Source organism: Herpailurus yagouaroundi, unplaced genomic scaffold, assembly GCF_014898765.1.
Source record: "Herpailurus yagouaroundi ecotype Mexico unplaced genomic scaffold, PumYag 100, whole genome shotgun sequence".
NCBI lineage: Eukaryota > Metazoa > Chordata > Mammalia > Carnivora > Felidae > Herpailurus > Herpailurus yagouaroundi.
In genome coordinates, this window is record NW_024412391.1 from 22,144,600 (window position 1) to 22,171,744 (window position 27,145).

Genomic DNA, 27,145 nt, shown 5'->3' on the forward strand with positions numbered 1-27,145 from the left:
TTTCAACGTTTATTTATTTCTGGGACAGAGAGAGACAGAGCATGAACGGGGGAGGGGCAGAGAGAGAGGGAGACACAGAATCGGAAACAGGCTCCAGGCTCTGAGCCATCAGCCCAGAGCCTGACGCGGGGCTGGAACTCACGGACTGCGAGATCGTGACCTGGCTGAAGTCGGACGCTTAACCGACTGCGCCACCCAGGCGCCCCTATACTAGCTCAATTTCTAAACGTCCAGCCATCTTTGAATGAAAGGAATTGGAAAATCGGTTTGCTTTTAATGAAAGGTCTAAGATAATTGTTTTCCTTTCATTTTATATAATTCGTCATCCTCTACAGGGAAGAGTTCAAAGGGAAAATTTCCTTGAACAAATTAAATCTTGTTTTTTAATTAGGTGTTTAGTTTGGGGGTGAAAATCCTTATTATTGAAAACCAAATTCTAAAAGAAAACACTGTTTAATGTTCTCCAAGAATTCAAAGAACCATATTAACTGTAATAAGCATGGTTCGTAATATCATGGTCTAGGGGCATTAGTTCTGCCAAGTTGGTAGATAACAATTCTAGAATATCTGGTGTCTACATCAAATAGAAACAAAACTGTGTTCTCCTTGATTACTCTTCCATGCAAGCCTAGGTGTAACTGAGTGGCAAAGCCACTCATGAGAGCTCTTCAGTCCTCACCTGACACCTGACAATGTAGGTGTCTTCTTTCACTCATCCAGACAAATCCTGTAGTTTACAGAGAGATGATGATAGAGAAGGAGAGAAACTACCACATACCCTTTAGGAATAACAGCCCCATCAAAATGACAGGAGACAGCAAGTGTCTGCAAGGATGTGGACAAAAGGGAACCCTTGTGCACTATTGGTGGGAATGTAAATTGGTTCAGTCACTGTAGAAAACAGTATATAAAGGTTCATCAAAAAATTAAAAAGGGAGTTACCATATGATCTAGAAATCCCAATTCTGGATATATATCCAAAGGAAATGAAAACAAGATCTCAGATATCTGCACTCCTATGTTCATTGTAGCATTATTCACAATAGCCACAATATGGAAACAACCTAAGTGTCCACCAATGGATGAATGGATAAAGAAGTGGTATGTATATACAATGGAATATTATTCAGCCACAAGAGAGAAGGAAATCCTGCCATTTGCAACAATATGGATGAAATTTGAGGACATTGTGCTAAGTGAAATAAGGCAGACAGAAAAATACAAATACTGCATGGTATCATTTATATGTGGAATCTAAAAAACAAAGTAAAATTCATACAAACAGAGTAGAAAAGTGGTTGTCAAGGGCTGAGTGGTGGGGTGCAAACTTTTGGCTATAAGATGAGTTAGGTCCAAGGATGTAATGTAAAACATGGTGACTATGGTTAACACTATTGTATGATTGAGATTGGTTAGGGTAGTAGTGTTTGAATGTCTCAAACAACAACAACAACAACAACAACAACAGAAAAATAGATGTGTGAGGTGGTGGAAATATTGATTGGCTGGGTTGGGGTTACTTTTCATAATGTATATATGTGTCAGATTACCACAACTATACACTTTAACTATTTTATAATTTTGTCAATTATATCTCAATAAAGTTGAAAAAAAATGTGGGATTTTTTAAAGTTTATTTATTATGTGAGAGAGAGAGTATGAGCTGATGGGGGTGGGGGTTGGGGCAGAGAGAGGAGAGAGAATCCCAAGGAGGCTGGGTACCGTCAGCACAAAGCCCAGCGTGGGCTTGGTCCCATGAAGAGACAGTCAACCAACTGAGCCACTCAGGTGCCCCAGTTGTGGGATCAAGTGACCTTGATGTACACACTAACAGTGAAAGGATTCCTCCCATCCAGTTGATTGGCATCTAGATATTTATCTAGTTTAGGCACTTCACATGTTTTTTTAAAAATTTTTTTAAAGTTTCATTTATTTATTTTTGAGGTAGGGGCAGTGGCATAGACAGAGGGAGACAGAGAAACCCTAGCAGGCTGTGCACTGTCAGCACAAAGCCCAACGCGAGGCTCAAGCTCATGAACTGTGAGATCATGACCTGAGCCAAAGTTGGACAGATAACCAACTGAACCACCCAGGCGCCCCTACTTTGTCTTTTTTTTTTTCTTAAACATTTATTCATTTTTGTAGACAGAGAGAGATGGAGTGTGAGTGGGAGAGGGGCAGAGGGAAAGGGAGACACAGAATCTGAAGCAGGCTCCAGGCTCTGAGCTGTGAGCACACAGCCCAATATGAGGCTCAAACTCACGAACTGTGAGATCATGACCTGAGCCAAGTCTAACGCCCAACCGACTGAGCCACCCAGCCACCCCTAGTTAGTCTTTTAATGTGGCAGTTCCTACGCCTCTGGGAATACAAATTGAGCTTTTAAAAGAAATCATAACTATTCTATTTACTAATCCATTTTATGACAACACATTTCATTCAAGAATTCGGATGCCTCACTGTCAGTGTTCTTATATCAGAACAAAAGATTAAATTTCTGGTGTGTAATAGAGATCCAATATCCTCCACAAACAGTCTAGACTAGAGTGAAGGTAAATGCCTGCATACGGACAAGCAGGTAAAACCTAATTCATCTGAAATTATACCAGGTGTATTTTTTTTTAAGTTTATTTATGTATTTTGAGAGAGAGACAGCACAAGTGGGGGGAGGGGCAGAGAGAGGGAGAGAGAGAGAATCCCAAGCAGTCTCAACACTGCCAGCGCAGAGCCTAATGCGGGGCTCAAACCCACAAAGCCCTGAGATCATGACTGAGCCAAAACCAAGAGGGATGTTTAACTGACTGAGCCACCCAGGTGCTACCAGGTATATTTTCTGATAAAAGAAGGTAGTAGGTGGCGACAGTTAGTGAGGTAAATTCACTTACCTTAAAAAAAAAAAAAAAAAAAAGATAAAGGAATCACAGAAGCAATCTGTGAACATGACCTCACTCCATATTTCAATTTTTATTGCCGCCAAAGTCCTAGCTCCACTGATATCTAGACTTAGCTGTGTTTCCATAAAACACTTTGTTGTTAAAGGAATGATTGTTGATAATATCTTTTCTCCCATATGTCTTTCATTTTTGAATCACCAAAATGCAGTTCTTCACATTTGAAGTTATTGAAATATCATCTGGCAAATAACATAAGTTCAGCCATGTTGGAAGCATCTGTACTTTCCTCTAACTGTACAGTAAGCCTCCCACGCGATATAATTTATTCTAATACTGTAGTTTGTTTTTTTAAAATCCTCAGAAATGTTTTTCTATGCATCTTCCCATAGTATTTCCTAACAAAAGAGTGCATTTATTTTATTTTGTCCTCAAATCGTTTTTATGTATTTGATCACGAAATACTTTACACACACATGTATTTATAAAATGTAACAGAAAAAATTTAAAGAAAATGCATAAAATGGTATCTTTCACACCTCAGCTTAATTAATTTTGAGAAATCTCTGTGAGCCCTTCTCTGATTCCATCTCTTTTCCTCACACAATCACATCCTTTCCCTTATTGAGACAGCCACAGTCAAGAATGTTGTGTTAATCATTCTCTTGTTTTCTTTTCAGTATTTCTACTTCTTACTTCTTCATCACGACAAAGACCCAAAATAGCAATAGTTTTAACAAGACAGGAATAAGCTGAAATGGTGGCTCCACAATCATGATGGCCCTGATTCTTTCTGTCCCAGTTGTGCCATCCTCTCAGCACTTGACTGCTACCTCATGGTGTAAGATTAGCTGCCTCATCTCCCTCTATCCATTCTCTACTCTAGCTAGCAGCAAAAAAAGAAAACAGAAGGTGTATGTACTTAGAAATTGCTCTATTACTTTCCTGGCTTTAGGATTGTTTATATTTTCTATTTCTACCTGAGTTAGTTGCATTTTTCTAGGCATTTATGCATTCCATCTCAAATATACTGGCATATAGTTGTTTACAATATCCACTAAGACCTATTTAATTTCTTTTTTTTAATTTCTTTTTAATGTTTGTTGTTTTTGAGAGAGAGAGAGAGAGAGAGAGAGAGAGAGAGAGAGCAAGCAGGGGAGGGGCAGAGAGAGAGGGAGACACAGAATCAGAAGCAGGCTCCAGGCTCTGAGCTGTCAGCACAGAGCCCAATGCGGGGCTCGAACTCACAGACAGCGAGATCATGACCTGAGCTGTAGTCGCCCCCCCCCCCAACCGACTGAGCCACCCAGGCGCCCCAGACCTATTTAATTTCTAAAGTACTTTTAATTACAGCTTTTGTCATTCCTAATATTTTTACTTATGCTTTTAAACTTGCTAAAATAATCTTTTAAAAGCCTATGTCTATTTTATTTGTCTTACAAGTCTTGTCAAAGCACTGACCTTTGGCTCTTTAATCGTATTTATGTATGTTCTAATTTATTTATTAGTTTCCTCTATTATTTTGTTCTGTCTGCTTAATTTTTGCATTCATTCTGTTCTTTTACTTTTTAAAGTAGATATTTACATTATGAAATTCGAGCTATTATTTTCTTTCAAAGTAACAATTTAAGGAGATGAATTTTCTTCTATTAATTTATCTATACCACATATTTTTCAGTTCTTTGAGTTTTCTGATTTCTATTATGCTAGATTCTTTCATTCATGAGTTGCTTAGACGTGTATTTTAAAATTTGAAATAAATGAGGCTTTTGTAACTACTTTTTAAAAATTTCTAACTTAATTTTACTGTAGTCTGACATCAGTTCTTCTAAACTTGTTGAGGCAGATTTGTGAACTAGCACATGGTCAATTGTGATAAATATTTCATTGCACTTAAAAGAATTGTATATTCTCAATTTACTGCGTGCAATATTTTCCAAAAGTCTGTTAGATCAAGTTTGCTAGTTGTTTTTCAAATTTTCTGTGACCTAACCAATTTTTTGTCTATTTAACCCAGCAATTAATGGAACAGTTGTATTAAAATCCCCCTCTAGGATATGGATATGTCTATTTCTTCTGATAGTGTTGTCAATTTTAGTTTATATATATTTTTAGATTATTTAGATTATGTTATTGTGTCCCTACCAGTTTAGAATGTTTGTATATTCCTGGTTAATTAATGCTTTTACCACTTTGCAGTGCCCCTCTCAGTGTATAGTAATGTTTTGGGGTCTTAGAGTTTATTTGTATGCTAATGTAGCAATGCCAGCTTTCTTTTTTTTTAACCTTCATGTTTATTTTTCATATTTATTTTAATTCCAGTATAATTAACATACAGTGTTATATTAGTGTCAAGTGTACATATAGTGATTCAACAACTCTATATATTACTCGGTGCTCGTCATGAGAAGTGTACTCTTAATCCCCTTCCCCTATTCTACCCAACCCCCACCCACCTACCCTATGATGACTGTTAATTTGTTCTCTATAGTCAAGACTCTGATTTTTGGTTTGTCTCTTTTTTCTTTGCTTGTTTTGTTTAAGTTCCACATGTTAGTGAAATTGTATATTTGTCTTCCTCTGACTGACTTATTTCACTTAGCATTATACCCTTTAGATCCATCCACATTGTTGCAAATGGCAAGATTTCATTCTTTTTTATGGCTGAGTAATATTCTTTTTATACTGCATATTTTATTTTTCCATTCATCTATTGATGGACACTCTGGTTGCTTCCATAATTTGGCTATTATAAATAATGCTGCAATAAACATAGGTGTTCATATCTTTTTTCAAATTACTGCTTTTGTATTTTGGGGGTAAATACCCACTAGTGGAATTATTGGATCATTTCGTAATTCTATTTTTTATTTTTTATTTTTTAAATTAAAAAATTTAACGTTCCTTTTTAAGAGATAGAGAGAGGCAGAACATGAGCAGGGGAGGGGCAGAGATAGAGGGAGACATAGATTCCAAAACAGGCTCCAGGCTCTAAGCTGTCAGCACAGAGCCTGATGCGGGGCTTGAACCCATGAACTGTGAGATCATGACCTGAACTGAAGTTGTATGCTTAACTGACTGAGCCACCCAGGAACCCTTGGTAAATCTATTTTTAACTTTTTGAGGAACCTCTATATTAAGGACATTTTAACAGTATTTGTTCTATCCATGAGCGGAGAATATCTTTCTATTTGTTTCTGTTGTCTTTAATTCTTTCATCAATGTTTTATAGTTTCAGAGCACAGGTCTTTCACCTCTTTGGCTAAGTTTATTCCTAAGTATTTTATTATTTTTGGTGCAGTTGTAAATGGAACTGCCTTCTTAATTTCTCCTTCTACTGTTTTATTATTAGTGTAGAGAAATACAATGGATTTTTGTATATTGATTTTGTATCCTGAAACCTGACTTAATTCATTTACCAGTTCTATTTACCAAAGATTTTTGGTCAAGTCTTTGGGGTCTTCTATATATAATATCATGTCATTTGCAAACAGTGAAAGCTTTACTTTTGTCTTACCTTTTGGATGCCTTTTATTTCTTTTTGTTGTCAGATTGCTGCAGCTAGGACTTCCAGTACTATGTTGAATAAAAGTGGTAAGAGTGGACATCCTGGCATTGTTCCTGACCTTAAGGAAAAGTTCTCAGTTTTTCACCATTGAGTATGATGTTAGCTGTGGGTTTTTCATATGTGGCCTTTATTATGTTGAGGTATGTTCCCTCTAAACCTACTTTGTTGAGAGTTTTTGTCATGAATGTTCTACTTTGTTAAATGCTTTTTTTTTTTTTTTTGCATCTATTGAAATGATCATGTGGTTCTTATTCTTTCTCTTATTGATGTGATGTATCACATTGATGTATTTGCAAATGTTGAACCACACTTGCATCTCAGGATGAATCCCACATGATCATGGTGAATGATTTTTTTAATGCATTGTTGAATTCAGTTTGCTGGTGTTTCTCATTGAGGATTTTTGCATCTATGTTCATTGGACATATTGGCCTGTAATTCTCTTTTTTTGCAGTGTCTTAATCTGGTTTCGATTTCAGGGTAATGGTGGCCTCATAAAATGAATTTGGAAGGTTTTCTTCCTTTTCTATTTTTTTTGGATTAGTTTATGAAGGATGAGTATTAACTCTAATTTAGATGTTTGGTAGAATTCACCTGTGAAGCCATCGGGTCCTGAACTTTGTTGGGAGTTTTTTTGATAACTACTTCAATTTCATCAGTGATAATTGGTCTGTTCAAATTTTCTATTTCCTTCTGATTCAATTTTGGGAGGTTACATGTTTCTAGGAATTTATTCATTTCTTCTAGGTTGTCCAATTTGTTGGCATATAATTTTTCATAATATTCTCTTATAATTGTATTTCTGTGATGTCAGTTATCTCTCCTGTTTCATTTCTGAATTTGTTTGTGTCCTCTCCTTTGTTGTTTGTTGTTGATGAAGATGATGATGATGAGTTTGACTAAAGCTATTTGAATTTTGTTAATCTTTGCAAAGAAACAGCTCCTGGTTTCATTGATCTGTTCTATTGGTTTTTTAGTTTCTATTTTATTTCTGCTCTAATCTTAGTTATTTCCTTCCTTTCACTGGTTCTGGGTTTTATTTGTTGTTCTATTTCTAGCTCTTTTAGGTATAAGATTAGGTTGTTTATTTGAGAATTTTCTTGCTTCTTGAGGTAGACCTGTATTGCTATAAACTTTATTGTTAGTACACCTTTTGCTACATCCCAAAGGTTTTGGACTATTGTTTTCATTTTAATTTGTCTCTATGTATTTTTTATCTTTGATTTGATTTCTTGGTTGGCCCATTCATTATTTCGTAGCATGTTATTTAACCTCCATATATTTGTGCTTTTTCCAGATTTGTGTATATGTAGTTGATTTCCAGTTTCATAGTAAGTGTTATGGTCAAAATAGTGTTATGGTCAAAAAAGATGCATGTTATGACTTTAATCTTTTTGAATTTGTTGATACTTGTTTTGTGGTCTAATATATGATCTATTCTGGAGAATGTTCTCATGTGCACTTGAAAAGAATATGTATTTGCTGTTTTAGGATGGAATGTTCTGAATATATCTGTTAGATCCATCTGGTCCAATATATCATTCAAAGCCACTGTTTCATTGTTGGTTTTCTGCATGAAAGATCTATCCATTGATGTAGACCCATACTGTTATTGTATTACCATCAGTTACTTTATATTTGTTATTAGCTGCTTTATGTATTTGAATGCATATTTATAATTGTTATACTTTCTTGTTTGATTGTTCTCTTTATGATTATATAGTGTCCTTCTTTGACTCTTGTTACAGTCTTTGTTTTAAAGTCCATTTTTCCTAATATAAATATTGCTACTGTGGCTTTCTTTTCACTTCCATTTGCAAGATAAATGTTTTTTTATCCCTTCACCTTCAATCTGCATGTTGCTTTAGGTCTGAAGTGAGTATCTTGCAGGCAAGATATAGATGGACTTGCTTTTTTATCGCTTCCGTCATGCTTTTTTTTGATTTGGGCATTAGTCCGTTTACATTTAAAGTAGGTATGTACTTATTAATTACTATTAATTAATAATTACTAATTATGTACTTATGTAATTATTAATAGATATGTACTTATTTCATTTTGTTGTTTGTTTTATGATTTTTTTGTAGTTCTTTGTTTCTTTTTTCTCTTGCTCTTTTCTCACATAGTTTGCTGGCTTTCTTTAGTGGTGTACTTGGATTGGGTTCTCTTTATTTTTTGCATATTCATTAACAGTTTTTTATTTGTGGTTCCCATTAGTCTTATATACAAAATTTATGCATATAGCAATCTATATTAAGTTGATAGTCTCTTACATTTGAGCTCATTCTTTATTCCTCTGCCCCCCTCACCATGTTTTAGGTATATAGTGTCATACTTTACATCCTTTTATTTTGTGAATTCCTTGACTTATTTTTATAGGTATACATTATTTTACTGCTTTTGTGCTTTCTACTTTTCTTGCTTCTGTTTATGGTCTCTCCTTTCCATTCAAAGGGCCCTTTAACATTTCTCACACGGCTGGTTTAGTGGTGATGAATTCCTTTAACTTGTTTGTCTGGGAAACTCCTTTATCTCTCTATTCTGAATGACAGCCTTGTTTGATGCGTATTCTTGGTTGCAGGGTTTTTTCCTTTCAGCTCTTTGAATATATCATGCCACTCCCTTCTGGCCTGCAAAGTTTGTGCTAAAAAATCAGCTGATAGCCTTATGGGGATTCCCTTGTAGGTTACAGTTTTCTTTTCTCTTGCTTCTTTTAAGATACTTTTTAAAAAAATTTTTAATGTTTATTTTTATTTCTTTTTGAGAGAGAGACAGAGTGCAGAGAGAGAGGGAGACACAGAATCTGAAGCAGGCTCCAGGCTCTGAGCTGTCAGCACAGAGCCTGGGGGCTCAAACTCACAAATCATGAGATCATGACCTGAGCTGAAGTCAGATGCTTAATGGTCTGAGCCACCCAGGCACCCCTTACTGTGTGTCTTGTGGACCACCTTGGGTTGATTTTGTTGGGGACTCACGTGCTTCCTGGATCTGGATTTCTGTTTCTTTCCCCAGATTTGGGAAGTTTCCAGCTATTATTTCTTCAAAGAATTTTTTTTTGCCACTTCTTCTCTTCTCTTTCTGGGATCCCTATAATGCAAATGTTATTACACTTGATGGTGTCACTGAGTTCCCCTTACATAATTTCATTTATTATTCTTTTTCTTTCTCTCCTGTTCAGCTTGATGGTTTTCCATTAATCTGTGCTCCATATCACTGACCCATTCTTCTGCTTTCTCTAGTCTATTATTTATCCCATCAAGTGTATTTGTAATTTCAGTTATTGAGTTATTCATGTCTGATTGGTTCTTTTTTGTGTGGTCTATCTCTTTGTTGAGGGTCTCCCTGAGGTTCTCCACTCTTTTCTCAAGTCCAGTGAGTATCTTTATGATCCTTACTTTAAATTCTCTGGGGCGCCTGGGTGGCGCAGTCAGTTAAGCGTCCGACTTCAGCCAGGTCACGATCTCGCGGTCCGTGAGTTCGAGCCCCGCGTCGGGCTCTGGGCTGATGGCTCAGAGCCTGGAGCCTGTTTCCGATTCTGTGTCTCCCTCTCTCTCTGCCCCTCCCCCGTTCATGCTCTGTCTCTCTCTGTCCCAAAAATAAATAAACGTTGAAAAAAAAATTAAAAAAAAATAAATTCTCTATCAGACATATTGCTTGTTTCCATTTCATTTAGTTCTGTTGCTGTGATTTTCTCCTTTCTTTTTTTTTTTTTTTTATTTTTTTTTTCAACGTTTTTTATTTATTTTTGGGACAGAGAGAGACAGAGCACGAACGGGGGAGGGGCAGAGAGAGAGGGAGACACAGAATCGGAAACAGGCTCCAGGCTCTGAGCCATCAGCCCAGAGCCTGACGCGGGGCTCGAACTCACAGACCGCGAGATCATGACCTGGCTGAAGTCGGACGCTCAACCGACTGCGCCACCCAGGCGCCCCCTTCTCTTCTTTCATTTGGCACATTTCCATCTGCCTCATCATTTTGTCTAATTCTCTGTGTTTGTTTTTGTGTGCTAAGAAATTCATCCCTGTTTTCTGCTCTTGAAAGTAGTGGCCTTATGAAAAAGAGGTCCTCTAGTGCCCTGTAGTGCAATGTCCCTGGTCCACCAGAACCTGGCACTTCAGGAGTGTCTCCAGTGTGTGTTGTGTGCACCCTACTGTTGTGGCTAAAGCATGTTTGTCTTCGGTCCAGTCATCTGCAATGGCTTCTTTGTTGTGAGCAGGTTTTAGTCTTTGCATTGCTACCGGGCCAGTCTAGGGCATTTGCCAGAGATGCAATACCACTGAACTGCAGGGTACTTTCTCTGTGTTGTCCCCTCAAAGACTTTTGTTGATGGGCAGGGCCTGTAATCAGACCCTGATGTCTGCTGTAGCCCACTGCTGGGGCCACAGTTGGACTGGTGTATGTGGTTATCTTCCCCCTTCCCTTGGGTAGGAGTCATTTTGGAGTGGTGCTGGCCCCTATTAGTACTGCTTCTACACTGCCAGGTTTGTGGCACCATTTTGGAAAGGCTCTCGTCAAGGGCATATTGGAGGCATAAGGTCCATAGGAGAAGGTGGGGGTGGGGTGCATGGTACCAGCAAAGTCCAGCTGGTCAGATGTGGGAGAGGACCTGCAACCTCCTAGGAAAACTCCTGCCCAGGCCAACCAGGTTGGAGGGGACGGATCCACAGAAGCACAAGGGCTGGGGAGAGGGAGCTAGGTAGAAAGTGTTGGTGCTGTGCTGGTTCCTACAGGTATCCATGGGTATCTAGGCTTGAGGGTGAGGGAAGGAAATGGCACCTGCCAGCTCTTTTGTTCTTAAAGTCTCCCAAAGATCCCTGCACCTCAAGCATTTGGTCTGAGATTAGTAAATAAATCTCCTTCCTGTATACCCCAGGTGTTTCATACTGCTGCTTCTATGCTGTATCTCAATATTGTGCTGTCTCTTTGGGGTTGGGGACTCCATCCTCCTGACTCTCCCAGAGCTGACCCTGCTGATTTTTAAAGTTGCAGGTATTAAGCCCCACTGACTGTTGAGTCTCTTGGTTTTCAAAGCCAAATGTTATGGGGATTCATCTTCCCTGTACAAGTCCCCCATGCCTAGGGTGTTTGGTGTGAGGGTCTGGTCCTTTCCTTTTTTGAGACCCACAATATCCCTTCTTTGCACAGAGTCCTGTGGGTATGTTTGGTTCCAGACCTCATCTTTGCATTTCCTACTCTCTTTGATGTGGCCTCTTCTGTACATTTAGCTGTGGAGAGTCTGTTCTGCCAGTCTTCAGGTCTTTTTCTGGGTTATTTACACTGATGTGAGTGTTATCTAGTTGTATCTGTGGGAGGAGGTGAGCTTAGAATCCTCTGACTCTACCGTCTTCCCCAGAAGTCTCCTTAAGTGCCAGCTTTCTTTCGGTTAGACTTTACCTAGCATTTCTTCTCTCCTTTCACGTTCAATATTTCTATGTCCTTATGCTTTAGATGTACTTCTTATAAAAAAAACATATTGCTGGCTTTTACATTTTTATCCAGGTTGAAGATTTTTGCCTGACAAGTTTTATCCATTTGAATTTTTTGTGACTTTATAAATTTAGAATAATTTTGAATATCAGATTTCTATTTTTTTCCAAATATTTTTTTATATCTCTTCCCTGCATTCTTTTGCAGTTATTTTCTTTTTGTTCTTTATTTAGTTCATCACACACACATACACACACACATACACACACACACCTGCATGCATATATACACGTATGCACATATACACTCACACACACATACACACACTTATCCACTATGCTCTGTGTCTGTTATTATTATAGATTTACTGAAAATCTATGTGTATTGGTCAACTAAGTCTAACAAAACATGACAGACTTGGTGGTTTAAACAACAGAAATTTATTTTCCTACATTTCTGTAGGATAAAAGTCCAAGATCAAGGAGCCACCAGGGTTAGTTCTGGTAAGGCCTTTCTTGCTGGCTTGTAGACAGCTTGCCTGCTCACTGTGTCTTCACACAGCCTTCTCTCTTTGCAGAAGCAGAGAGAAAAAGAGAGATGTCTGGTCTTTCTTCCTCTTATTATAAGGACAACAATTTTATCACATTAGGGCCCTACCTTTGTGGTCTCATTTAACTCTAATTACTACGTTAAATTCCCTATCTCCAAAAGAGTCACATTGGGTGTTAAGGCTTCAATATATGAATGTGAGGTGGACACAGTTCAAACTATAATGTCATGTATGCTTGATTTATAAAAATGTAAAAAGAATCCATTATTCCCTTCCTCTTGAACAGGACAAAGATCTTAGGACATTTCAACTATACCATCTCTTCCTGTTTATGTGTGGCCATTTTCTAATATTTGCTAGTTCTACTCTGTCATTCTCCTATAAACTATATAATTTTATTTTTTAAATCAATGCTTTGTACAATTATATGCATATTTACTAATATCTTTGTTCACCATTGTTTCTTGCTTCTTGAACATTCTTTCTGGGTTCATACTCTTTCTGCCTGAATATATCTTTTGAATGTACTTCAGAGAGTACCTTTTGAGGGTAAACTCTCAGTTTTGTTTTATATAAAGGTCTTTACAATTCATGGAATATATTTTTGTGATTATAGATTTCTAGATTGACTATTTTTTTTCATTGCATATTGACACGTATTCCTACTGTCTTTTGACTGTTTTGCTGTTAGAAATAAGCTAGCTGTCCTTCAAATTGCCATTCCTTTAACAGACAATCCTGTCTCTTTGGTTACTTTAAAGATGTGCATGTCTATGTGCATGTGTGTAAGTTGAATCTTTTCTAATCATTCTTTTTTTTAATGTTTATTTATTATTGAGAGACAGAGCATGAGCATGGGAGGGGCACAGCGATTGGGAGACACAGAATCCAAAGCAGGCTCCAGACTCTGAGCTGTCAACACAGAGCCCAATGAGGGGCTCGAACTCACAAACTGAGAGATCATTACCTGAGCCAAAGTCCGACACTTAACTGACTGAACCACCCAGGCGCCCCTTTTCCAATAATTCTTGAGAATTCTCAGCCATTATTTTCTCTGAGTCTCCAGTTAAACATATGTTAAACTTTATTATTCTGTCTTCCATGCTTTTTAACACCTTTATTTTCCTTCTGTGTCTTGCTAGACTACATTATGAGTAACTTCAGATCTATCTCGCAGTTCATTAATTCTCCCTTCAGCTATGTCTATCTTTTTTGTTTAACTATTTACTGAGTATTTAAATCCAGTTATTTATTTAATTTTATTTATTTTATGGAGAGAGAGAAAGGGAAAGAGTATGCATGAGCAAGGGAGAAGAGTAGAGGGAGAGAGAGAGAATCTTAAGCAGGTTCCATGCTTAGTGTGGAGCCCAACATGAGGCTTGGTCCCACAACCCTGGGATCATGACCTGAGCTGAAATCAAGAATTAGATACTCAGCCAACTGAGCCATCCAGGCGTTCCTAAATTCAGTTACTTAAATTTTAATTTCTATAAATTCTATTTGTCTCCTTTTAAGATTTGCTGGGTGATTTTTTTATAGTCTCTTTATCTTTGCTCATATTTTCCATTTCTTCTCTAATTTTGTTAATCATAAATTAATTTACTTATATGTCTAATGGCTCTAGTGTCTGACGTCCTGTAGATCGCTCCTTGGCCTGTTTTTGTTTTCTGCTGTTTCCTCACTTTTCTTGCCTTGTGTGTGTGTGTGTGTGTGTGTGTGTGTGTGTGTGTGTGTATGTTTTGTGTTTTTAAATATTGAAATGATAGGGGCACCTGGGTTGATTATTCAGTTGAGCATCCAACTCTTGATTTCAGCTCAGGTCATGGTCCTAGGGTCATGGGACCGAGCCCCGCATCAGGCTCCACGCTGAGCATGGAGCCTGCTTAAGATTCTCTTTCTTTCTCTCTCTGCCCCTCTCCTCCACTTGCATACTCTCTCTCTCTCTCAAATTAAAAAAATAAAAATAAAAATAAATAAATAAATAAATATTGAAATACTAGTTTTTCTTGAAACTTCTGTGGGAATTCCTTAAGCCCTGGGTTGCAGCTGCATAGAACTTCTATATTATTGTTTTTCTTTTAACACACAGGTAACACCAATTCAGACTAAAAGTGGTCATGGTTAGGAGTTTTTAGGCTACGTTATGTTTTCCCCTTAAGTCAGGATGAGATTTCCTTGCTGCCTATTTTTACAAAGAATACCCGTTTTATGAGTGTTCTCCTCCGTGATTCCCCATGGAGGGCGGGACTTAGGTGCTATCTGCCGTCCCAGCTCTGTCTGCAAAAGAATAAACTGATATCCTCAGATCAAAAAGCTGCCGAGTCACTCACTGAAGATTCCCATTTTCACTTTCTTTAGGGTCAAGGCAAATCCCTTACTTTTGTATAGTTTTGTAATATGTCTTAAGGTGCTTTTTAAATATTTAAACCACATTTTATTTAACAGGAGATCTGACTTGTCATATAGCTGAAGAGAAATCCACTGTTATTTATATATTATGTCAGTCATTTTTACTCCTATAGAAAGAAAAAGATTTTTCCCAGTACACATATATTTTCATTTTCAGCTATTCATGAATGCATTACAAAGGAAATTTCTAAATATTTAACATTTAGGATAATAGCATTTTATTAAATAAACCTTGGATTTAAGTATGATTTTTGACATTGCTAGAAAAGTAGAATTTTTATAGAGTCTTCATGTCTTAAGTGCTTAATTTTAAATATCTTTCTATTCATCATACTATTACTATATAATCTAATATTCCAATTCACAATATGCAAATACTTCTTTATTAACTACAGTGGATATAAATCACATTTCCAGGAGTCTTATTGATAACTTCAATTTTGTTACCAACTTCTCTGAATTGTTCAAGTTATTACAGATTTGATCCTTACCAGATCTTCATGAAGAGTTCGTATTAGGAGTAGAAGGATCTCCTCTCATATTTTCTTTCTGGTCACTTATGTATTATCTTTATTCTGGGCTTTCTTTACGTACATAATTTCCTATAGAAATCATTTAAATCCATATGTGTATTATGAGAGGGCTGTTTTAATTAAAACTACAAAGCATAATCTGTTATCCACTTAACCAAGTACATGTAAACTCAATATGCTGAGAGCTAACAAAGGAGACAGGACCCCACTGTCAATCCCTCTTCACACTATGGAGCTTTTACTCTCCCCCCACCTTTTACCTATATTATCCACCGATGCATAGACCATCAAGGCACCAAGGTCAATCTGTGCAATAATTATTAGTTAAGATTCATTCATTTATTTTTAATGTGAAACAGAAAACATTGCATCTTCCAATAAGATGCCAGATTGAATAAGCCCATTTACCTTCACCCTATCCTAAATCTCCATTACAACAAGAACAAATAGACCTTTTAAGTCATAAGTTACAATTCTATAAATGTCAAGAGAAGAGATGACAGCAAAATCATTTTGGAAGCTGGAAATAAAAGGATGACTCAGTTATGTCACGAAAGTGGAATCTTAAATCAATGGTGAGGAAAGACAATAAACAATCCAATTTACATAGCAGCAGCCTTCAAAGTTTTTAAAATGTTGAAAATCAAGGATAAGTAAAAAATGGCTTATGAAACATTAAATTCCCAAATTTCTTCCTCAACTCTACATAAATGCAACTGCTTCTCCTCCACCAGACAGAAGTGGAATATTTAGATCTGGTAAAGCAGAGGGTAAAGAGAGCTGGAACCTGTTCGGGTCACAGGAGGGTTTCACAGTGATAACTGGGGCAGGAGGAGGCATTTTATATGTCAAATGGTGAGAAACTTGCCTTCTACTCAACTGTTCCTGGGAGCCAGACATATACCCTCCAGGTGTCAATGGACAGGAGACCAGAGGTCCATCCCTGGGGAATGTAATCAACACAAAGAAAAGGTAAAAATATATAGAATTGGGTTTTCTCAGGAAAAAAAAAAAAAAAGGCCCAGTCAGATGATACTGCAGTGAAACCCACAATCAATAACAAATCCCAAAGCACATGTATAGAGCTTCCAAACAGTTTTCCACTGTCTTAAATATGAGCCAACATATCTGAAGAATATCTTGGGCATGAAAGAGAGAGTTCCAAAGAAACAAAAAGAAAGCAGAAAGCTGCAGGAAACGGAAACTGTGTAAGAAGATGAAAACACAAGAAAAGAGACTATCATTAATATAGTAACAGAGAGGTAAACAAAGGAATTGCATTCATGGAATATATGAAGGGTGTTCTTTTTTTTCAGCATAGGTATGTTTAATACAATATGTGCTGTCTTGCACCATCCTTTTTTTAGTTTTTATTTTTAAATAAATTTACACTTTCACCTATTTCTAACCCCCTCACCCCTTGCCTCTTGCAACCACCAATCTGTTCTCTGCATCTATGAGTGTGGTTTTTTTGTGGCTTTGTGCTTTTACTTTTTTAAAAGATTCCACGTATAGTAGAGATTGTATAATATTTGTCTTTCACTGTCTGACTTCTTTCATTTAGCATAATTCCTTTGATTTCCATCTGTGTTGTCACAAACGGCAAGATTTCATTCATTTTTTTATGGCTGAATGATATTGCACTGTGTACATATACCACAATTTCTTTATTCATTCATCCATCAATGGACACTTAGGTTGTTTCCATATCATTGCTATTGCAGATAATGTAGCAATGAACATGGGTATGCGTATTTCTTTTCGAGTTAGGTTTTCCATTTTCTTTTCATAAATACCCCAAAGTAGAATTGCTACATTATATTGTAGTTCTTTTTTAGTTTTTTGAGGAACTTCCATACTGTTGTCCATTGTGGCTGCACCAGTTTACATTCCAACCAACAGTGCATAAGGGTTCCCTTTTCTCCACATCCTCACCAACACTTATTATTTCTTGTCTTTTTGGTAATAGTCATGCTGAAAGGTATGAGGTGATCACTCATTGTGGTTTTGATTTATATTTCCCTGATCATTAAGGATGTTGAGCATCTTTTCATGTGCCTGTTGACCATTTGTATGTCATCTTTGGGAAAATGTCTATTCAGACCTTCTGCGCATTTTTTGATTAAATTGTTTGGGGTTTTTGCTATTGAGCTGTATGAGTTCTTTATATATTTTGTATAGTAGCCCCTTATCAGGAATATGATTTGAAAATATTTTCTCTCATTTAGTAGGTGGTCTTTTCATTTTTGTTAATGGTTTCCTTTGCTGTGCAGCAGCTTTTTAGTATGAGTCCCACTTATTTATTTTTGCTTTTGTTGCTTTTGCTTTTGGTGTCAGATTCAAAAAGCCCTCACCAGGACCTATGTCGAAGAGGTTGCCATCTAAGTTTTCTTTTAGGAGTTTTATGGTTTCAGACTATGTTCAAGTCTTTAACCCATTTTGAGCTAATTTTTGTGTATACTTTAAGATTGTGGCAAAATTTCATTGTTTTACATGTGGCTGTCCACTTTTTCTAATACCACTTATTGAAGAGGCCCTCCTTTACCCCATTAGCTCCTTTGTCAAAAATTAATTAACTATATCTATGTGGGTTTTATTTGGGGGCTTTCTATTCTGTTCCATTGATCTATGAGTCTGTTTTTATGCCAATTAGCACACTATTTTAATTACTATAGATTTTTAATATAGTTTGAAATCAGGTAGCATGATGCCTCCAGCTTTGTTCTTTTTTCTCAAGATTGCTTTGGCTACTCAGGGTGTTTTGTGGTTCCATACAAATTTTAGGATTGTTTGCTCTGTTTTTGTGAAAAATGTCATCAGAATTTTGATATCAAATTTGCATCGAATCTGTAGATTGCTTTGGGTAGTTTGGATACTACAGATTGCTTTTGAGTAGTATCAATTTTAACAATATTGATTCTTCTAATCTGTAAGCATGGAATGTCTTTCCATTTGTGTCTTTTTCAATTTCTTAATTAATGTCTTCTAGTTTTCAATATACAGGTCTTTTTCATCCTTGGTTAAATTTATTTCTAGATATTTTATTATTTTGTGTAATTATAAATGGAATAGTTTTCTGCTTCTCCTGACAGTTCATTTTAGTGTATAAAAATGCAACAGATTTTGCATATGGATTGTTTGCTGCAATGTTACTGAATTTTTTTATTAGTTCTAACAGTTTTTTTCATGAAGTGTTTAGAGTTTTCTATATATAATATCATTTCATTACAAATAGTGACAGTTTTACTTCTTTCTTTCCAATTTGGATTCTCTTTCTTTCTTTATTTATTTCTTTCTTTTCTGTTTTGTTGCTGTTGTTGTTTTATTTTGTTTTTTGTTTTTTGTTCTAGCTAGGACTTCCAATACTCTGTAGAATAGATGTGGTGAGTGGGCATCCTTGTTTTGTTCTGATCATAAAAGAAAGACTTTCAGCTTTTCACCATTGAGTATGTTATTAGCAGTGGGCTTGTCATATATGGCCTTTCTTATGTTGAGGTACATTTCCTCTGTACTCACTTTATTGAGAGTTTTTATCATAAATGATGGCTGAATTTTGTTAAACACTTTTACTGCATCTATCAATATGGTATTTTTATCCTTCATTTTGTTAATGAGGTGTATCACATTGACAAGCTGCAGATGTTGAATCAGCCTTGTATCGCTAGAATAAATTTCATTTAATAATGGTATATGATCCTTTTAATGTATTCAATGTATTGAATTTGGCTTGCTATGATTTTGTTGAGGATTTTTGCATATATGTTCATCAGGGATAGTGGCATGTAATTATCTTTTTTTGTAGTGTCCTTGAATGGTCTTGGTATCATGGTAATTAATGCTGGCCTCATAAAATGAGTTTGGAAGAGTCCCTCCTCTTCTATTTTTTGGAAGTTTGAGTAAGATTGGTATTAATTATTCTTTGAATGTTTGGTAGACTTCACCAATGAAGCCATCTAGTCCTGGACTTTTTTTGTTGAGAGATTTTGGATTACTGACTCAATCACCTTGCTAGTAATCAGTGTGTTGACATTTTCTATTTCATCATGATTCAGTATTGGTACAATGTATGTTTCTAGGAATTTATCCATGAATGGAATTCTTTAAAAGAGGAACAAGAAGACAAAAAATAAAATGTGAACATAAATAAAATATAAAATATATAAAATGTAATTTAAAAATATGAAATTATATCATAAATAGAAAATTTAGTAGAAAAAAATAGAATGAAACAAGAGAAGAGAATAATAGGAAATTTCAGAAAAAGAATAGAGAAGACTGAGTAAAGACTAATCAAAAATTGAAGAAAATTTCCATAGTGGAAGAATATAATTTTTATGATTAATAGTCCCACTGGGTGCCAACATAAGAGATGAAACACACTCACATTGAGAAGGTTATTGATATTTCAGGATATTATGAAAAAAAGGGAAGATCCTAAAAGTTATCAGGAAAAGGGAAAAACTGATTCATTAAAAAGGATGAAAGACATGAATGGCTAAAAACTTCTCTATAGCAACATTGGAAATTCAAACAGTAGGGAAAAATGCCTTCAACATTCTGCATAACATTTATTTTCAATCTTGAAATCAATATCCAGTCAAATTATGGATAGAAGCAAGAGGATAGACTAAAGTCTAGGTAGATCTTTGCAGATGTAGAGAAGAAAATGACTGGACTTAGAAAAGGTTAGGAAGGCCTCTGAAAGAAGTGCTCTAAGACAGTGAAATTGGTAGAATACTTGGTGTAGGCTAAGTATGTTGTTTGATTGTTCTGAGAGAAGATTTTTTTTTTAATTTTTTTTTCAACATTTATTTATTTTTGGGACAGAGAGAGACAGAGCATGAACGGGGGAGGGGCAGAGAGAGAGGGAGACACAGAATCCGAAACAGGCTCCAGGCTCTGAGCCTTCAGCCCAGAGCCTGATGCGGGGCTCAAACTCACGGACCGCGAGATCGTGACCTGGCTGAAGTCGGACGCTTAACCGACTGCGCCACCCAGGCGCCCCATGTTCTGAGAGAAGATTTAAACAACCACAGAATGGTTGGGGCCATTTAGTGGTGGTTATTTAGAAAACTAAGCAAAACTTAGAAAATTAAGCAAACAAGGAGGGGTAGAAAAAGTACAAAACAGGAAAAGTAATATAGGTCGTATTGCTCAGATGTTCATACATCTCTACTCTAGGCAGCATTCTGAACATTGAATTCTGCTCTAAATTATCATGTAGTCATAATGGGAGGATAATGGGGACGTGGAAAGTGTGAGTGTGTTCAGTGGTCAAGTCTATGAAAGAAAGCGAAATTCCCATCGTCTAACATAGTAGAAATTTATTTTTTTTTTATTTTTTTTTTCAACGTTTATTTATTTTCGGGACAGAGAGAGACAGAGCATGAACGGGGGAGGGGCAGAGAGAGAGGGAGACACAGAATCGGAAACAGGCTCCAGGCTCTGAGCCATCAGCCCAGAGCCCGACGCGGGGCTCGAACTCACGGACCGCGAGATCGTGACCTGACTGAAGTCGGACGCTTAACCGACTGCGCCACCCAGGCGCCCCTAACATAGTAGAAATTTAATTGTAATGCCAGCAACTGCGAAATAAATATATTATATCCTATGGCTATTTTTAAGATAAGTGCAAATAAATACCCAAAAAGAGCTAGAAGATTTTAAACTGGCTGTCTTCAGCAAGCAGAAAATGATTAGCTAGAACTAAGATTTTGTACAATTAGCCATCAATAATTATTTAAATGTAAATGGACACCCCTAACGTTTTCTTACCACTCTCACCCCAGTGAATTATTATGCACATGATTGAAGACCACTGGTTTAGCCTATGCTGGTTCATGTATGCATTTTTAGTAAGGAAGATTGGAAGGAAATGTTTAACATGCCCCTGGAATCTCCAGTCATAGCCACCAGGTGGCAATAGTGAGTTATATCTGGACCTGCAAGATTTCTGTTCTGAAATGTCCCTTGAGCACCTCCCATGTGATGATGTCATGGGATTGACATTTGGTCATGTCTTAGACAAAATTTGTCTGTCGCTTGGAAGAATTTGTAGAAGGTACATTCACAAGGTCTTAGATGTCATATTTGTGTGAAATAACAAACAATTGGGATTGAATAAAAACAGATTACAATTGCTATGATAAAAGCAATATGAAATGTAATTAAGTATAAAGTCTTAGGTGTAGATTTAAAAACACGTAAATAGAAAGTGTTCTGGAAGGTCAAATGGTACAAAAGAAATAATTGACTGGAAACTCAGATACGTGGATTCTGGTTTCAGTCCTACAGTGACCAGCTATGTCACATTTAAGATGAATTTGGTCTTCTGAAAAATGTACCATGTAATGTCTAAATACTTGTCTGCACTAATAGTCTACAAGTCTTTTATATATTGGGAAAACTCTTTTATGATTGTAGAAGATACAAAAAGTATCAAGAAGACAGAAGATACCCCCAATTCTATTGTTAATATTTTGACATTTTTCATTTTGAGCTATTCCTAGGCATTATGTGTGTGTGGATATATTTTTATTATAAAAATTACTTTATTCTGAATATTTAAATTCACGTAAGTCCCCCCTCATGAAACATTATAAAGCAAGCACTTTCCCATTCACAGTATGTCCATGGCAATGTCCTTTGGTCTTCTTAGCACAGGAAGTCTTCTCTGGCCATGTTATCCCTGACTGTCTCCAGCTTCGGCCCTCTAGATGTTTTGCATCTCTTCTTTTCTTTGCATAGGAATCATTTTTCCCTCCCAAACTCTTAGGAGAAAGTACATCAAACACACACATGCACGTGCGCACACACACACACACACACACACACACACCAAATTCCTCATCTACTTATGGAAGAATGTAGTGCTTATTTTATTGTCCTCATATCTGCGAACACATGCTCTTGACTTTCTAGTCCAAATGACTTATTACAAATCTCTTTTGGGCCCTTTGGTCAACCCTTGGTCTCAGGTTGAAACCACTGTCTTCAGCAAAAGACTAACCTGCTGAGGACTCTCCTTTCCATTGTTTTTGTAGTTTCTGTACCAGTAGTTGGATCAATTAATGGCTTGTCTCAGGCTTTCTTAAGGGATGTATCCGTAAGAGACTCTTAAATATGGAGAACAAACTGAGGGTTGCTGGAGGGGACGTGGGATGGAGGATGGGTTAATGGGTGATGGGCATTAGGAGGGCACTTTTCACGATGAGCACTAGGTGTCATATGGAAGAGATGAATCACTGGGTTCTACTTCTGAAGCCAAGACTATACTGTATGTTAACTACCTTGAATTTAAATTTAAAAGAACTTTTTTAAGAACAGCTCTAGTTTTCTGCCCACTGACCTCCACTACTGTCTCTCTGGACCTCAGTCTTTACCTCTTACTATAACATCATCTCCTCAATAAATTAGACCCAGTAATCACATGACCTAAGCCAAAAACAACAACAAAAAAAACAAACAAAAAACAAAAACAAACTCAAACAATAGAGCTGACTGCATGGGGTTCACATTTACTGGATGATAACAGAATTGTTGCACCCCATCCCACCTCCCAACACCTGCACTTAACCCTTAACATGTATTATGATATATTAGTGTTACAATTTATTGCAGAATTTAAATTTAACTTGAATTTTTAATGTTTCTAAATTGTCCATGATATTTGCATAAATATCACCTTATGTGCAGTAGCATTAATGTATGTTTTAAAGGTCTATACAGAGGGAAAGTATGGGAAGTCCATAAAGGATAAAACATGGTGAATATATTAGTATTTTCCTATTTTGATTTTTAAAATTTTATATCAGCCAATGCATTTTAGTCATTGTGCTTTATATACATATATAAACACCTATATATGCATATATTTGCAGTTCAGCTTTTATATGAAATCCAGTTTTTTTCTTTGTAGTTTTGAAAGTGTTTTTTGTAATTTTGAAAGTTTTAATGTGTCAGTGAGAATTATTATACACATTACATCTTTAAGTTCCCATTCTTATTATCAGTTTAATTGTATCCAAATTATATATCACTTTCTGGTTTCTCTTTGGTCTTTTCTGTAGCAAAATAGATCATTTTTAAGCCCTAAATTTCATTTGTACCACTATAATAATTTTTAAAGATATTTTGCTATTTAATTTACATACCATTTATTTTTCAAATTTTCAATGGCAGCTTTTATCGTGGAAAATACACATCATTTCCATGTAGGAAATGTAGGAAATATTAGACAAAAGGAGACACTTACAAATTATTTTAGGTGAAGAGTAGATACCCAGAGGGCTAACTTTTAAGTTAATTAGAAGGTAAGAGGCAAATTACAATCAATGCACCAGACCCTACAATGCTAAGTCATTCCCACATCCATGATGGTTCTCAGTGAATAGAAAATATTTCCTTTCTGTGATTTCTCCCAAAGATCTTTCAGTGCGTATATCACAGATAGCATACCTATCTGTATGGAATAGGGAGATTCCTCTATTTGTATATTTTAAAAATACATCTATATTTTTTTAAGGCTGAAATGTGTGGGACAGGTCTCAAATAGGCAAGACTTGATAGATAAATACCCATAAGGAGGCTATTACAGTAGCCCAAATCAGATTTGATTTATACCAAAGTGATAGTAGTGGAGATGAACACGAAAGAGTCCAGACATATTTAAGTAGATAAAATTGACATGATTTGGGAGGGTGGGGAAGAGAATGTTTTCAAAGAGGACAAGCAATATAGTGTAGTGGCTGAGGTTATGAATTGTAAAACAAGACTACACGGCTTTAAAATCCAAGTGTGCCATTTTCAGACTATGTGACCTTGGGCAAGCCATCTCATGTCTTCGTGTGTAAAATGGGATAACAGCGCTAACCTCATTGTGTTGTAAGAATAAAGTGGATTAAGTTGTTTATTTAATTTTAACTTAGAACGGTGTTTATTGTACACTAAGCACACTATAAGTATTTGTAATTATAATGATGATGATACTACCAGATTAATTAGGTGATCCTGAAGAAGAACTACATTTGAGGAAGGAAATGGTGAGTTTGCTTTTGAACATTTTGGGATTGAGGTTTTATTTAAGACATTCAAATTATGTTAAACAGTTAATTGGGTATGTAGGTCTAAAAGGAGAAGTCTGGGCTGAAGAACAGAATTGATGGTCTGGTGTATCTATATTCATTAAACCAGTGAAAATATATGAGATTTCCTAAGGATAAACATTGCAGTGAAAAGAGACAGGTGCCCATGACATAGTTTTCAAGAAATTCCAGTTTTAAGGAAATATGAGGGAAAATGAACTGACAAGGGAGACAGAGAAACAAGCAGAGATGTAGGAGAAAACCCAGAAGAGTGAGATACCATAGAAGCCCTAAGAAGAGTTTTCAAGCGGGAAGAAGCGATTAACTCTTTCAGGTCCTGTTGAGAGGTCTACAAAACTGAGACTGAAAAGTATCTGTTGAGTTTAGTAATGTGGAGGCTATTGATAATCACAGCAAGCACACATGGGGTGGACTGAAGAGATGGAAGCCAGATTGGCGTGAGTAAGAATGCAGTCAGTGGATGTAGACCGCTCTTTTGAGTAGTTCGGCTGTGAAAATGAAAGTGAGGTAGGGCAGTGGTTTGATCGAGAAGAAGGTTAAGAAGGCCGCCTTTTTTTCTTTTGTAAAGATGACTTGAAAATGATTAAATGTTGGTGGCGCAGAAGACAAATAGTAGAGTACCACGTGATGTGTAAACTATTTTCTGTTGAACAGAATTCAGGCACAGGAGCCAAGTATCGAACAAAGAAGGACCACATGATGTGTAAACTTATGTGCTTGTGTATTGCTTACTCTTCCACCATCGGTGGACTGACAACGATCACTGGTACTTCCACCAACCTGATCTTCGCTGAGCATTTCAATATGTAAGTAAAAGTTTTGAACTGTCGATTTGATAAAGAGACAGCACGCAACTTATGAAGGTGAGTCTTAACTGATTCAGAGAATTCGGGAACAGTGATTGCTATCCTGAGTTAACTCTCCTTCGTTTTTTTTTTTGTTTTTGTTTTTTTTTAATGTTTATTTATTTGTTTGACAAAGAGAGAGCACGCACACAGCAGGGGAGGACCAGAGAGAGAAAGGAAAAAAGAGAATCCCAAGTGGACTCTGTGCTGTTAGCACTGAGCCCCATGTGGAGCTTGGCCCCACAAACTGTGAGATCATTCCCTGAGCCAAAATCAAGAGTCAGACACTTAACTGACTGAGCCACCCAGGTGCCCCTACTCTCCTTTGTTTTTTATCAGGACATCAGGACATCTGCCCTTCTACTAAGAGTTAAATATGTAGGGCATAGTGAATCAGTAGGTGCCCACAGATTCCCCAAGCAAGCTCAGAAGAGATAACTCCTGGCTAACCATTCTAGCCAAATGGGGAAAACATTTATCATTACAAATAATACTGCAAATGATAGTTAACAAAAGCGAATAGGGATTATTTGCAGAGGAAAATTTTTGTAGGGCTTGGGAACTAGCATTTGAACTTGAAAGATGAGTGGTGAGCAAAGGTGCTAATTACAGAAGTCTTACCTAGAATTCAAAAATAGTTGAAGGATTGGGCAATTGCAAGAAATGGCAGTAATAAAGTATTCTAAGGACAGATACATGACTCTAAATATAAGTCTGCAACTGTGATGTTAATCCATTGCAGAACATGGGGAATATGTGAGTAGAGTCAGATAACTTGGATGCAAAATTCCACAATTTTCAGGGGTGCCGAGGTGGCTCAGTCAGTTACGTGTCAGACTCTTGATTTCGGCTCAGGTCATGATCTCATGTGAGATCAAGCTCCACGTTGGGCTCTGCGCCGACAGCATGGGATGTGCTTGGTATTCTCTCTCTCTGCCTCTACCCATGCTGGTTCATGCTCTCTTGTCTCTCTTTCTCAAAATAAATAAATAAATAAACTTTTTTTTTTAATTCCACAATCTGGGGCACTTGGGTGGCTCAATCTGTTAAGCATCCAACTTCAGCTCAGGTCGTGATCTAGCGGCTTATGAGTTTGAGCCCTGCATCGGGCTCTGTGCTGACAGCTCAGAGTATGGAGCCTGCTTCAGATTCTCTGTCTCCCTCTCTCTCTGCTCCTCCTCCACTCACTCTCTCTCTCTCTCTCTCTCTCAAAAATAAATAAGCGATAAAAAAATTTTTAATTCCACAATTTTCAGTCACTTACTTTATGAATTTGAAGAATAAAAAGTGCATTACTCTCCCCAAGACTTAATTTTACCTATCGAAAATAGTCATAGTTCAGATGATTATTGTGAGAATTAAATGAATTAAACTATGTAAAAATACTTGACAATATTTGTAAGAGCTATTGTAAGAACTACTGAAAAATAGTTTGAAAGTCCATGCTTTTATGTGAGGCCTCAAACTGATTCTACACCCAAGGTATATTTTCAAGTACTAATAGGACAGATAATTGTCAGAGTTCCAGCAAGTTGGGCAGCATTAAGGATGCTCTGGAAAAGGATTTAGCTCTTTTCACAGAAAAATTCAGGTTCAGAATTCAGGAAAATTACATACTTCAAAGCAGATTCACAGATTTTATAAACTTTCTGAAATTATTTGCAAAATGTTGTACATGCATAGCTTTTCCAAGACATCCAAGATTCAAGAAAATGTCACACTCCATTCTAAAAAGAACAAGAACTTGTGTGCAAAGAACAGTGGCAGGGCGGTTTAGGACAGGCTACCACAGACCTCCATGTGTATTTACTGTTTCTC

At 36.7% G+C, this 27,145-nt stretch overlaps 1 protein-coding gene across 4 annotated transcripts in view; it reads left to right on the forward strand.

The window, feature by feature from the left end:
• Positions 1-27,145, forward strand: part of SLC13A1 (solute carrier family 13 member 1) — a 148,253-nt gene that overhangs the window by 41,555 nt on the left and 79,553 nt on the right. For all 4 annotated transcript variants that reach the window (XM_040472095.1, XM_040472094.1, XM_040472096.1 and 1 more), the window contains exon 7: positions 25,137-25,288. In XM_040472095.1, the coding sequence (XP_040328029.1) occupies positions 25,137-25,288 (152 nt within the window). The remainder of the gene's footprint in view (positions 1-25,136; positions 25,289-27,145) is intronic.